The sequence below is a fragment of the Arachis hypogaea genome, chromosome 20 (genome assembly GCF_003086295.3).
Source record: "Arachis hypogaea cultivar Tifrunner chromosome 20, arahy.Tifrunner.gnm2.J5K5, whole genome shotgun sequence".
NCBI classification, from domain to species: Eukaryota; Viridiplantae; Streptophyta; class Magnoliopsida; order Fabales; family Fabaceae; genus Arachis; species Arachis hypogaea.
Genome location: NC_092055.1, coordinates 118,062,882 through 118,076,442, shown reverse-complemented (window position 1 = coordinate 118,076,442; position 13,561 = coordinate 118,062,882). Strand labels below are relative to the sequence as shown.

The following is a 13,561-nucleotide window of genomic DNA, read 5'->3' as shown; positions in this document are numbered from 1 at the left end:
TAAACTTTTACCTGAATAATGTACATAGTAATTAGAACCATCGAATTGATTGTGTGGATTTCTTTGTTGAATCACTATTATTATTGTGTCTTAAATATTTAAAATGAATTAATAATTTTATGGAATTAGCTAGCGGACACTCGTTTCCAAAATCTTAATTTGATTTAAATTGCAAAATGTATGTTTTACAAATTTATGAATAAAGAAGAAAATCTGTAACATAATAGTGCTATAATTATGTCTAACAAACTAATCAACTTGACAGCTATACAAAAAACAAACTCTTTTTAACATAATAGAGTTTGTTTTTTGTATAGCTGTCAAGTTGGTTAGTTTGTTAGACATAATTATAGCACTATTAGTTAGTAATTTATTTTCCCTTTTGCTATATATATTGTAATTGGTACTCAGTACTCCGGTGTGGTTCTTTTAATCAATTATTCTCTCTTTTCACTTCTTATTAATTCTTCTTCCATTACTTTAGATTTCAATGACCTGAGAGTACATCACCAACCTTCTTCTTTTCTTATAATTATCATTTTTGTAATTCACTTGAATTTTAAGCTTGGTATCATTTTACATGGTATTAGAGCCTGGTTTTAGAATGGATCCATCGAGGAATTTCACCTTGTTCTTCGATCTGAGTGCTCTCCACATATCGTGCGACCATTGATAATAATTTTGAGGTGTCAACTTAAGCGGAATTAAAGCCAAACCAGGACTTTCTCCTGGATGAAGAAAATAAGGGCTAATCGGATCAGAAATTGCAGAAGAGGAACTAAATCTGCCAAGATGTGCCTGGAACTGAGAGAATTGACGCATGAAAGCGGTGAAATTCTCAAAATCTGCAGCGGAATTTGATGAAGGGCTTGCATTCGGATTAGCTAAATTATCTGCCATAGTTTGATCTTCTCGCTCTGATACCATCGTTAGAATCAGCAATCTCAGCACTAGAACTCTCAACTATCTCGTCAGTGCTAAGTTGATTGGCCACTCGCTGCTTTTTGTGAGTAGGAAAGCCATTTTTCTTATAGGATGTCTCTGCTAAATGACCAATTCGATTACAGTAGCTACAAAACTTTGAAGTGTAGCCTCGACTATAAGATTTTTGATTTCCTCCTCTGCCTGAATTTCGTCCACGGCCTCTGCCTTTTCCAGAAAATGAACCACCACAAATTGAACTGCCTCCAGAAAATGAACCGCCTCCACTTGAGGTTTGCACCTCTAAAGAGTTAGTCACTATGTTGTTATTTGACGGGTCACAATTCAATTCTTGCTCTTGTTGGGTTAACATAGATAGTACTGTGTTGATTTTAGGTAATGGCTTCATTAACATGATTTGTGATTTAACATTTGAATATTGCTCATTTAATCCTTTTAAGAATTTGACAACATATTCCTCAGAAGCATAGTCTCGAACAATTCGCAATCCACATGAACATCCATTAACACAAGCAACACAACTAGGAATAGCACGTAAATTTTCTAATTCTTCCCAAATAGCTTTCAACATAGCAAAGTAAGAGGTAACAGTAAGATCACCTTGTTTGAGTGCATAAAATTCTTCTTTTAACGCACCAACTCGAAAGACATCTCCCTGTGAGTAACGACGTTTTAAATCATTCCACAAGTCTGGAGCTGAGCTAATCCACATCACGCTCTTAGCGATTTCAGGGCTGAGAGAGAGGTTGATCCAGGAGAGGAGAAAATTGTTACACCTATCCCATGCTTCAAAATTAGGATCACCTTCACCTGGTTTTGAGAAGGTCTGAACGAGAAAGAAAAACACCCTCTTATCTTAAAGATTTTCATTGTTTCCATATTTCATCACATAGAGATCCAATCAATGCGGCCCAATTACCTTCAACATGTAAGTATCCCCTTTCTCACCATTTGTCATATTCATTGTTCACTCCCAAGCACCAGGCCTTCACTTTTGCTCTCATAAATAACTCGGACCCCAAACACTATTCTGAGGCTGTTATGCATGATTGTTGGAGGAAGGCTATTGAGGCAGAACTCACTGCTCTTGAGCAAAACAAAACCTGGATCATCACTTCTCTTCCTTCTGGAAAGAATGCAGTTGGTTGTAAGTGAATTTTTCGCACAAAATTCAACCCAGATGGCACTATCGAGAGGCATAAGGCACGTCTTGTTGCCCAAGGTTTCACTCAAATTCCTGGAGTTGATTACATTGACACCTTTAGTCCCGTTGTGAAAATGAGCACTGTGCGTGTTCTTCTTACCGTTGCAGCAGCAAAGAATTGGCATCTTCATCAACTTGATGTGAATACAGCTTTTCTCCATGGAGACCTACATGAGGACGTTTATATGAAACTTTCAAAGGGGTTGCAGTGTTCCGATCCAAACTTAGTCTGCAAGTTGACAAAATCTTTGTACGGTTTGAAACAAGCTAGTCGCCAATGGAACATCAAGTTGTCTGCTGCACTTGCTGATCTGGGGTTTACTCCATCTGAAAATGATCACTCGCTTTTTACCAAATCCACAGGTACAACTTTCACAGCTATTCTTGTTTATGTTGATGATCTTGTGTTAGTTGGAGATGATTTGAGTGAAATTCAAGCTGTCAAAATATTTTTGGATGATAAGTTCAAAATTAAAGACTTTGGCCTTCTTAAGTTCTTTATTGGGATGGAGGTAGCACGAAGCAATGCTGGTATTGCACTGTATCAAAGAAAGTATGCATTGGATTTGATCACAGACTGCGGTTTGCTTGGTGCAAAACCAGCATCTACTCCTATGGAGTACACTACTTCTCTGTCTAAGGCTTCAGGCTCCCCTCTTCCTGATGCAACCATCTATCGTAGATTGGTGGGCAGACTTCTGTACCTTACTAACACAAGACCAGATCTCAGCTACTCTGTTGGATGCCTATCTCAGTTCATGGATTCACCAACTGATGCCCACTTGAAGGCTGCCTATAGGATCATCCGGTATCTAAAACAATCACCAGCAACTGGCTTATTTTTCTCTGTCAACAATTCTTTCACACTATCTGGTTACACTGATTCTGATTGGGGGCTTGTAAAGACACCCGAAAATCCATCAGTGGTTATTGTTTCTTCCTTGACCAAACTCTTATTTCTTGGAAGAGTAAGAAGCATGCTACAGTTTCAAGGTCGTCCTCAGAAGCAGAATATCGCGCCCTTGCTAATGGCACTTGTGAACTCGTTTGGTTACTCAAACTACTAAAGGAATTCAACATTCTTCCTCCTCTTCCGGTTGATATCTTCTGTGATAATAAATCTGCTATCTATATTGCTTCAAATTCTGTCTTTCATGAAAGAACCAAGCATGTTGAGGTTGATTGTCATGTGGCTCGAAACAAGTTCAAAGAAGGGGTTTCTAATCTTAGGCACGTTGTCTCCAGTGAACAACCGGCTGATCTATTCACTAAATCCCTTCCTCCAGGACCATTCTCTCATTTGCTTTCCAAGCTGGGATTACTTGATTTGCACAAACCACGTAATACCAGCTTGCGGGGGATGTAACATAATAGAGTTTGTTTTTTGTATAGCTGTCAAGTTGGTTAGTTTGTTAGACATAATTATAGCACTATTAGTTAGTAATTTATTTTTTCTTTTGCTATATATATTGTAATTGGTACTCAGTACTCCGGTGTGGTTCTTTTAATCAATTATTCTCTCTTTTCACTTCTTATCAATTCTTCTTCCATTACTTTGGATTTCAATGACCTGAGAGTACATCACCAACCTTCTTCTTTTCTTATAATTATCATTTTTATAATTCACTTGAATTTTAAGCTTGTATCATTTTACAAAATCATTCAATTAAAAACTATGATGAGGATGAAGTAATTAATTTAGATTCATTTAAACTTAAAAGTTAAATAATCTCCATAAGATTATATCATTTATCATAAAAAAAATAAACGTTAGACTATTAAAAATAAATAAATAAATTTTTTAAAATTATATCTCTTTATTTTTTATAATGAATATTTACTTTTTATTTATAATATATTTATCAACTAAGTAAATATAAAGAATTTAATAAAAATATCCTAGTAGCAACGATTTTATGGTAATTTAGAAGACAAATTGAACATGTTTAGAAAAAAAGAATTGACACTCAAAAGTGCTCACAACAAAAAGACTCTATAACAATAAAATTCATCTTTATCTAAAATTTAAACACTCTTGGCTGTTATTTTTAAGAAATCATGTGGGAAGTTTAAACTATTAGTCAATCTTATTATCTTTTTAAGAATAGTTGTGTTTATTAGTTTCAACAAAAAGAATTTGAAACAATATATATACCAAGAACAACCACATGCATAATGAAGCATTGAAAAGAAACATGAACCAAAATCAGAACATTAATAAATACTTAAAAATGAGTTGTTAAAGTGTCAATGAAAAGAACATGCATGAGAAATTAAATTGTTGAATACCCAAAAACATGGGCTGTGGTGGGAAACGACAAAGGTTGTGGATAGACAAATTCCTAAGAGAGATAGATATTCCAAATGCCAATAAACGCTTGATACACATGTACACGTGTCATTCATGTATTGGCCACTTGGATATATAAACGAACTTTGTGGGCCCATAAATCTAGGCCGGTGTCACGCGAATTGGATTAAAAAAAAAAAAAACCTTGTAACATAGCCTCTCTTCCTTTGCTCTTTACACTGTTACTTCTTCAATCTCTTTGACCCTCCCTCTGACTTTGACCTCCACACACACACACACACGCACTTTCTATGTTGTAAATGGTTAACACACGTTGTGGTTGTTGTTGGTGGTGGTAATGGTGGTGTTTCTCATGTCAACTCTCTCTACTTGCTACTATATTTATTAGTTTTTGGTGTTTTATTGGCTTATTCATATGGTAGTTGTAACCTCGGAACAAAAACCATGTTTCATTCAGCGAGTGTTCAACAAGAACATGGTCTTGTCCATGATTTTGTATCCCATATTGGTCGATTTGCCTTTGATTCCAGTTTCTTCACCTTTGGCTCTGATAATTGCGCTTTAGCTTTATCAAATTACTTGCACTTCAATGTCACAAAGCAAAGTGTGTGTTCTGCTGCTTCTCTTAGCTTGAAACTTGGAGGCAGAGGGGATTCGAATTTGAATTTCAGGAGGTTTTGTAATGATTTCAACACAGCTATTAGGTTCCACACTCAGAAATTGCCAATTGGATTTGATTCTCCCAGCCTTGATTCTGGGGATAACAATCACTGTAACAATGGTAATACTCTTGATGAGTGTGATGTTATTCAGGACGATAGAGGGACATTGAGTGGTGTTGATCCTCAGAAGCCAAAAAAGGTTTTGATTTTGATGAGTGACACTGGTGGGGGTCACAGAGCTTCTGCAGAAGCTATAAGGGCAGCTTTCCATGAAGAATTTGGGGACCAATACCAGGTTTCTTTCTGTTTGTCAGTTTTTGCACATCATCTGTTTGTTTTAATGTCTGATTTTGTTTTGTTGTTTGTTTATTATGTTCTGAGTGTGGAGCTTCATGTTGCAGGTTTTTGTTGTTGACTTGTGGACTGAGCACACCCCTTGGCCATTCAATCAACTTCCTCGGACATATAGCTTTCTGGTGAAACATGGATCATTGTGGAAAATGACCTATTATGGAACTGCTCCGCGTGTGGTGCACCAGTCAAATTTTGCTGCAACTTCAACATTTATAGCTCGGTGAGACTATGGTTGCTTTTAGATAAATATCCCTTGGTCTTGGTATTTCTTTTCTGATATATCCATTGACAACCACAAAGCAAGAAAGCATTTGTATATAAAAGAGGGGCTTGCTAAAACTAACTGTAGGAAGAAGAGATAGTATGGTAATTTTGTTCATAGTTCACGGTGTTTCTGCTTCAAAATCAGGAACAACTCCCATTTGGTTGGATTTTATGATGTAGATGTTGTTAATTATATGTTGTGTAGAATAAGTCGTCAGTATTGAACATCCTATCTTCTTTCAGTGAGGTTGCCAAGGGGCTAATGAAATATCAGCCAGATATAATAATCAGTGTTCACCCATTGATGCAACATGTTCCTCTTCGAATTTTGAGAGCAAAGGGTCTTTTAAACAAGATTATCTTTACAACGGTTGTCACAGATTTAAGTACTTGCCATCCTACTTGGTGAGTTTTCTAATTTTATCATTTGCCATAGAACCATATTAGTAATCTTGTTTTGACATGTTATGTTATTATTTCCTGAATATCCAGGTTTCATAAGCTTGTAACTCGATGCTATTGTCCGACCACAGACCTTGCGAAAAGGGCGCTCAAAGCTGGACTCCAGCAATCACAGATAAAGATTTTCGGTCTACCAGTTCGACCTTCCTTTGTTAAGCCTGTTCAATCAAAGGTTTGTCAAGTTCTTTTGTCCTTGTAGGAATCATTATTATTGATTTCGCTATTTTCATCAGGTTATATTGGTTGTAGGATGAACTTAGGAAAGCCTTAAGCATGGATGAGGATCTTCCTGCTGTACTACTAATGGGGGGAGGTGAAGGTATGGGTCCCATTGAGGCTACTGCTAAGGCACTTGGAGATATGTTGTATGATAAGAGCAGTGAGGCTCCCATTGGTCAAATACTTGTTATTTGTGGACGTAATCAGAAGCTTGCTGACAAATTGGCTTCAATTAATTGGAAGGTTCCTGTGCAGGTATTCATTCCTTGTAGATCTTGAATTAATGTGTGTGACTGTTTGTGTGCCTAGAAATCTAAAATATTCATATGTCGTTTACAAGTTACATGTTTGTGAAGTTATGTATCTAGTTTAGAATTGTTCTATTTTTATGCATTTTCAGGTAAAGGGATTTGTCAGCAAAATGGAGGAATGCATGGGAGCTTGTGATTGCATCATTACAAAGGTATGTATGTCATGTTCTGCTTGCGATTATTGATGTGTTTCGCTACCTCAACGCGACCCCAACTAATGAAATTTTTCTCCCACGTAGGCCGGCCCGGGGACAATTGCCGAGGCCATGATCCGAGGCCTCCCTATCATTTTGAATGGTTATATTGCTGGCCAGGTATATTGTTTCTGCCACCATTTTCCAACCTTCTGCTTCTATATAACTTAATGTTTCAAGCCATCTAAATTCTTTGGTTAAAAACAAATTTGACATTGACTTTGATATTGTAGGAAGCTGGGAATGTACCCTACGTAGTTGAAAATGGATTCGGCAAGTTCTCAAAATCTCCGAAGAAGATAGCTAAAATTGTAGCTGAGTGGTTCGGTCCAAAAGCAGAAGAACTAAAAACTATGTCTCAAAACGCGTTGATGTTTGCACGGCCTGATGCTGTGTTCAAGATTGTTCATGACCTTGATGAACTTGTGAGGCAAAGAAGTTCTTTGCCACACTACTCATTTACCCCTTAAGTATCAACACTCTTATCCAATCCTCATATATTTGTATCATTGTTTAGAATGCTAATTTAAAAATAAATTCATAGTTTTGAACGTCACATTGTGGGTTCATGAATATTCAATGTAAAAATATTTTAGATGGCATATTGCTACATAGATAGATACATGCCACAACAACGATAATTTATTTAGTTTCCCTGATTGTATGTGTGGTGCTATTGGTTCAAGAACACAGCTCGATGTGACGACGTCTGTCTCAGTCGCAACAGGAAAATATCGTAACTTACAAGTTGAAATGAAAAAGAGAAACAGAGAATAAAACCTCCACTTATTGCATATAAAACATCCAACAAGAATTTTTGGCATTGTGGCCAATTTTCTTTTTCTTCTAATTAGATATAACTTTCTCTGCGGTTTTGGAGTTTAGCACATGCAACCTTCTAATATTTTTTTCCCTGGTATCGAAACCAAGAACTACCCCATACTCAGATCTTTTTGAACTCTATTTTTCATTTTATAATTAACTATAATTAATTTCGAAAAACATCCAAGGCCAAGTTGTGCCAAACAAAATTTTCACACTAAATTAGTAGGGTGCGCCAGGCCCTTGCAATAGTGCAACGCATCGGCGACGCTCAAGAAGCCCAGTAGCAAGCTACTGTAATGACTCCTCCCCCTCAAAAAATAAATTTAATATCGTGTGAGCCAATGGCCCACATATCAGATATTAAACTGATAAGAACAGATACTACACTTGATCTTAGCCAAAAGGCCGAGAAAGGTATGATTTGTTTAGTCCCAAAACCTTTCTTTTATATTAAACTCTGGAGGTCTCGTTGTTACTCACTGCGATGTGGGACTTCATCGTAAGTAGTTTAACAGCCTGCTCAAGTAACCTTCGATAGACTTCAAGGTTTGCTAAGAGTAAGCCTGAAAGGAACGTAAAGACTCACCGCGTTCCTTAAAGTTAACCCGCAAGCAAAACAACCGAGAGAAGATTAAATTGAGCTTTTGACATCTAAAATGGTCTCTGAGAATTGGTCAAACATATTACCTAAAATAAAACTAAAACAGTAATAGCGTTTAATATCTTTTGTCCTGATAAAAGGAATATGATGAATTTTGTAGCTTATGTTACTTTAATATCAGTAGTCAGTACTTTGAGATAATGGATTGTGGGTATCATGAGGGATTGGGGCTCATTGGAGCCTTTGTAGTAATATGGGTCACCTCTGCGGAAATAAATCAGGTCTGACTCTTCATATTCTTCCTTTTTTTTAATCTTTAAATCATGCTCAAACTTTGACTGCATTAGCTCTTTGTTTTCATTAGAGAAGTTAAAAATATCTAACAGGTGATACTATTACTCATGATAAGATTGTGATACTTTGTTGCAGAGGATTTTCATAGAGTATAAACAGCCATTTGCCATCACTTACCATGGAGTGTTTCTAATGGTAATCTCTAGTCTATTTACCCATTTCACTTCCAAAAATTGGATATGTAGGTTTACGCAAAAATCAGGGAAAAACACTCAAATAAGTCAAGGTGAAGAAATTTTTACACAAATTCGTCGAACCAGAATCTGGTTCATGAATCAACCAATGCATGTTTATATGTAGTTCGAACCAACTAAATTCGAACTCGATTTTCACATAATTCGAATCATGATGATTCGAATTATACACAAAACTCACACACACACTAATTCGAATCCACCTGATTCGAATTACACCCAAACATGCAAACCCAAGTAGTTCGAAACAGGCTGATTCGAATTACACAATGTCTAGTTCGAATTAGGCTGGTTCGAATTATAAAGGCCCAGAAGTGTATATATATAGTGTGAACGTGAATTGATCTCATTAAAGTGGGAAAATGACTAATGAGGAGAGTTTTGTAGTGTTGGTTCACCACAGAGGAACGATTAAGAGGAAAACATGATCTGGTGTGAAGTTCACCGATAAGGATCCTCTCAGTATTTTCGTGAGGCCTACGACGAGCTACGATGACCTTGGTAATTCTGTGCTACAGAAACTTGGTCTGCATGGGGTGAAGCGGGTTAAGAAGTTTTTCTATCGCATTCCAATCTCGGTGCTGAAGGAAATCGTGAAGTACGATTGTTTCACGATCGGGAGTGATGAGGACTTGCAGGCCATGTTTCATTGTCGCCTGCAGTTTCCTGAAGTTAGGTGGTGCGGTATTTTACAACCACACTTACTAACCGGCAAGTGCACCGGGTCGTACCAAGTAATACCTTACGTGAGTAAGGGTCGATCCCACGAGGATTGATGGATTAAGTAACAATAGCGTTTGATAGGATTAGTTAGACAGACAGAAAATAGTGTTGAGATGCAATATAAAAGACATTAAACAATATCAAAAATATTGAAGAAAGGCAAGTAATTAAGATGGGAATAATATATGGAGAAGATAGTTAAGGTTTCAGAGTTACCTATTTTTCCGGATTAACTTTTCTTACTAACTAATTTAATTATGTAGGATTTAATTTATGGCAAACTGTATGTGACTAGACCCTAATTCCTTAGACCTTCCTAGTCTCCCCTAAAATTTATTAACTGCCAATTCCTTGGTCAATTAATTCCAATTAGAGGGTGATAATCAATTTCTAGTTTATATGCCACAAAAACTCTAATTATCCTAGAGGAAAAAGGATTATATGTCACGTATCTTATTAAATTCAGATAATTAAAATTTAGGAGAAATAGTTTTCAAGCTGTTGTTCAGGTAAAGAGCTTTTCCAAGTTTTACAAGAACTCAAATAGAAAGAGGGTCATACTTCTGTTCCACCCAAATTCATAAAATAAAGAGCGAAAACAATTCTTAAATTATAAATTCACACATAAATTAAAATAGTACAAGCAATAAAATTAATCCATAGAAATAGACAGAGCTCCTAACCTTAACAGTGGAGGTTTAGTTGCTCATGGAAAAGAGAAAATAAGGATTCAGGTAAAATGTACAATGTTACAATCTAATGGCATCAGATCCCTTTTTATAACTAATCCTAATAAATTTAAAATCTAATATTTAAAATTAAACTTAAAATAATATCTTTTCCTAATTTAAGATTTGAATTTAAATTTGAATTAATTAACAAATCTTCAGTTGATGGGTGGGGACCACTTGTTCTGTCCATTCTGCAGCTTCTAATCTGTGTTTTCGGGGCTGAAAATTGAGTTAAAACAGCCCAGAAATCGCCCCCAGCGTTTTTTTGCATTTTCTGCACATGGCGCATGTGACGCGTCCGCGTCGTCCACGCGTTCGCGTCATTTGTGCAGATTCCAGTCCACGCGATCGCGTCAAACACGCGATCGCGTCATTGCGATTTCCTCCATTCCGCGCGGTCGCGTGAGCCATGCGTCCGCGTCGGTATTCGCTGGTCATCTCCTTGGCTTCTTCTCTTTCTCTGCAGAAACTCCATCAAATTCCGCCAAATGCTACCTAAAATAAACAGTATTGTACAAAACTCAAAATAGCATCCATAGTGGCTAAAATATAATTAATTCTTAATTAAATTCAACAATTTAGATGCAAATTCACTAGGAAAAGATAGGAAAGATGCTCACGCATCACAACACCAAACTTAAACTGTTGCTTATCCTCAAGCAACCAAAAACTAATATAAGCTTAGGATGTGAATTTGCATGAGAATGAAAGTTCGATTAAGCCCATGTCTCTTCTTATAGTGGGGTTTACAACTGCAATCCTGAATAGTTTTGGCATCTCACTTTATCCTTTGAAGTTCAGAATGATTGGCATCCATAGGAACTCAGAATTCAGATAGTGTTATTGACTCTCCTTGTTTAGTATGTTGATTCTTGAACACAGCTACTTTATGAGTCTTGGCTGTGACCTTAAGCATTTTGTTTTCCAGTATTACCACCGGATACATAAATGCCACAGACACGTAACTGGGTGAACCTTTTCAGATTGTGACTCAGCTTTGCTAGAGTCCCCAGTTAGAGGTGCCCAGAGTTCTTAAGCACACTCTTTTTGCTTTGGATCACGACTTTAACCGTTCAGTCTCAAGCTTTTCACTTGACACCTTCACGCCACAAGCACATGGTTAGGGACAGCTTGATTTAGCCGCTTAGGCCAGGATTTTATTCCTTAGGGCCCTCCTATCCATTAATGCTCAAAGTCTTGGATCCTTTTTACCCTTTGCCTTTTAGTTTAAAGGGTTATTGGCTTTTTCTGCTTGCTTTTTCTTTTTCTTTTTTTTATTAATTTTTTTCGCAAGCTTTGTGTTTTTCACTGCTTTTTCTTGCTTCAAGAATCAATTTTATGATTTTTCAGATTATCAATAACATTTTTCTTTTTCATCATTCTTTCAAGAGGCAACAATTTTAACATTCATAAACTTCACTATCAAAAAATATGCACTGTTCATGTCATGCATTCAGAATCACAGAAAATACCACCACATTTAAGTAAATGAGACTATTATTTAAGCTCAGTGAGTAATACATGAGACATCTTTTCAGAATTAAAGCAATAGAAAAACTAACTAGTCCTAGGATTCTAACTAATAAAGGATCATGCAACAAACAAAGCAAAATAACAGAAAACTGGAACATAACATAGAAAAAGAGGGAATGAATAAAAAATGAAAGGAACTCAACCACCTTAATTATCCTAGCGGTCGCTTTATTCTTCAGGTTGTGCTCCTTCGCGAAGATGATTCACCTCCCTTTTGTACTAGAAAACCTATAAGCACAACGTCAACACCAAACTTAAAGGTTTGCTTGTCGTCAAGCAAATAAGAACTGAAAATAGAAGAGACAAATATTAAAATGAAAGAAAAAATAAAAGGATAAGAAAATAAGAGAGAATTAGGATCGGGAGAGAGAGAAAGAGAAAACTGGGCGGCGCAAGCGACGCATTCGCGTCAATGACGCGATCGCGTGCGTTGCGCATTCTTCATAATGACGCGTTAGCGTCAGGCACGCGTCCGCGTGGATGGCCATGTATGCAACTGACGCGAACGCGTCAGTCACGCGTCCGCGTGACCAAATTTGTGCTTTTAGCACACTTCTTTCCCCAAGCTGGCACAACTCTCTGCCCAAACGCTCTTTTACGTCGAATTTGCAGGTCACGCGATCGCGTCGGTGACGCGACCGCGTGAATGAAGAAAATCACAAACGACGCGAACGCGTGAGGTACGCGATCGCGTGGGATCGTTTGTGCGAAAGGCTCCATTCTGGCGCCACTCCCGCGCAACTCTCTGTAACTTTTTATTTTTTCTCGCACCCCTAGATGACGCGTTCGCGTCAGCGACGTTGGCGCGTCGGGTGCTTTTTTTTTTTTGAAATATAGCTTGAGGTGTTCGGTTCCTGGAAGAACATAGCTGCATGATCAGAAAATTAGTAAGAACTCAATAAAAATAAAATAGCTAAGAAAAACTACTACGAAAAATAGCGAAGGATACGAAATTATTGGGTTGCCTCCCGACAAGCGCTTCTTTATCGTCACTAGCTTGACGGTCAGCTCCTCTAAGGAGGAGGATCATAGGGGCTCAGCTCTTCACCCCTTACTTTGAACTTCTTTCCTGTGTCTCCATAACGTAGCTCAATATGCTCTAGAGAGAGGATTTTGATTACTGTATAAACCCATGCTGGATTGCTGGTCAACACCACCTTCATTCCTGGGGAGAAACCTTCAGTGGGGATCTTTTTGTTTCTCCATCCTCTGGGTATTTTTTTCTTTTTGGGGACCTCCTCCTTGGTGGATGATGCAGTTTCAACACCAAACTTAGGTTTGATGTCAGGCGAAATTTTTTCGGTTGTCACCACAGGAGGTTTGAGTTGCAAATTCTGCTGTGCATCATCAGGGGTTTTTTGAAGGTTTGGATCAATAAGCTCAGCCTGCATGCACCTCTCTTCTTCACCTGTTGAATGTACATCTTTGAAGACATGAAAGATCAGTTGCTCATTATGCACTCTAAGCACTAATTCACCCACTTCTACATCAATCAGAGCTCTTCCAGTGGCTAGAAATGGTCTTCCTAGAATTATAGAGGCATTCTCATCCTCCCCTGTGTCAAGAATCACAAAGTCTGCTGGGAGGAAGAACTTACCCACTTTAACCAAGATGTTTTCCACTAATCCGTATGCAGGCTTCATAGATTTGTCTGCCATCTGTAATGCTATCTTTGTG

The 13,561-nt window shown here is 37.5% G+C and overlaps 2 protein-coding genes and 1 non-coding gene across 3 annotated transcripts; 1 reads left to right on the top strand and 2 right to left on the bottom strand.

Annotated features, from left to right (window-relative positions):
* Positions 1 to 889: 889 nt before the first annotated feature.
* On the bottom strand, positions 890 to 1,906 carry LOC140183179 (uncharacterized). The gene is made up of 2 exons (XM_072231201.1): positions 1,862 to 1,906; positions 890 to 1,768 (listed from the first exon to the last, which is right to left on the bottom strand). The coding sequence occupies exons 1-2, from the start codon at positions 1,904 to 1,906 to the stop codon at positions 890 to 892; spliced, it is 924 nt and encodes a 307-aa protein (XP_072087302.1).
* A 2,694-nt stretch (positions 1,907 to 4,600) lies between these two features.
* On the top strand, positions 4,601 to 7,479 carry LOC112783732 (probable monogalactosyldiacylglycerol synthase, chloroplastic). The gene is made up of 8 exons (XM_025826778.3): positions 4,601 to 5,414; positions 5,521 to 5,693; positions 5,981 to 6,142; positions 6,230 to 6,371; positions 6,449 to 6,673; positions 6,819 to 6,881; positions 6,969 to 7,043; positions 7,157 to 7,479. Exons 1-8 carry the CDS (start codon positions 4,902 to 4,904, stop codon positions 7,391 to 7,393), a joined length of 1,590 nt encoding a protein of 529 aa, XP_025682563.1. The 5' UTR covers positions 4,601 to 4,901; the 3' UTR covers positions 7,394 to 7,479.
* A 491-nt stretch (positions 7,480 to 7,970) lies between these two features.
* Positions 7,971 to 8,166, bottom strand: LOC112787235 (U2 spliceosomal RNA). The gene has a single exon (XR_003194658.1). It is a non-coding gene; the product is annotated as a U2 spliceosomal RNA (small nuclear RNA).
* Positions 8,167 to 13,561: the final 5,395 nt, after the last annotated feature.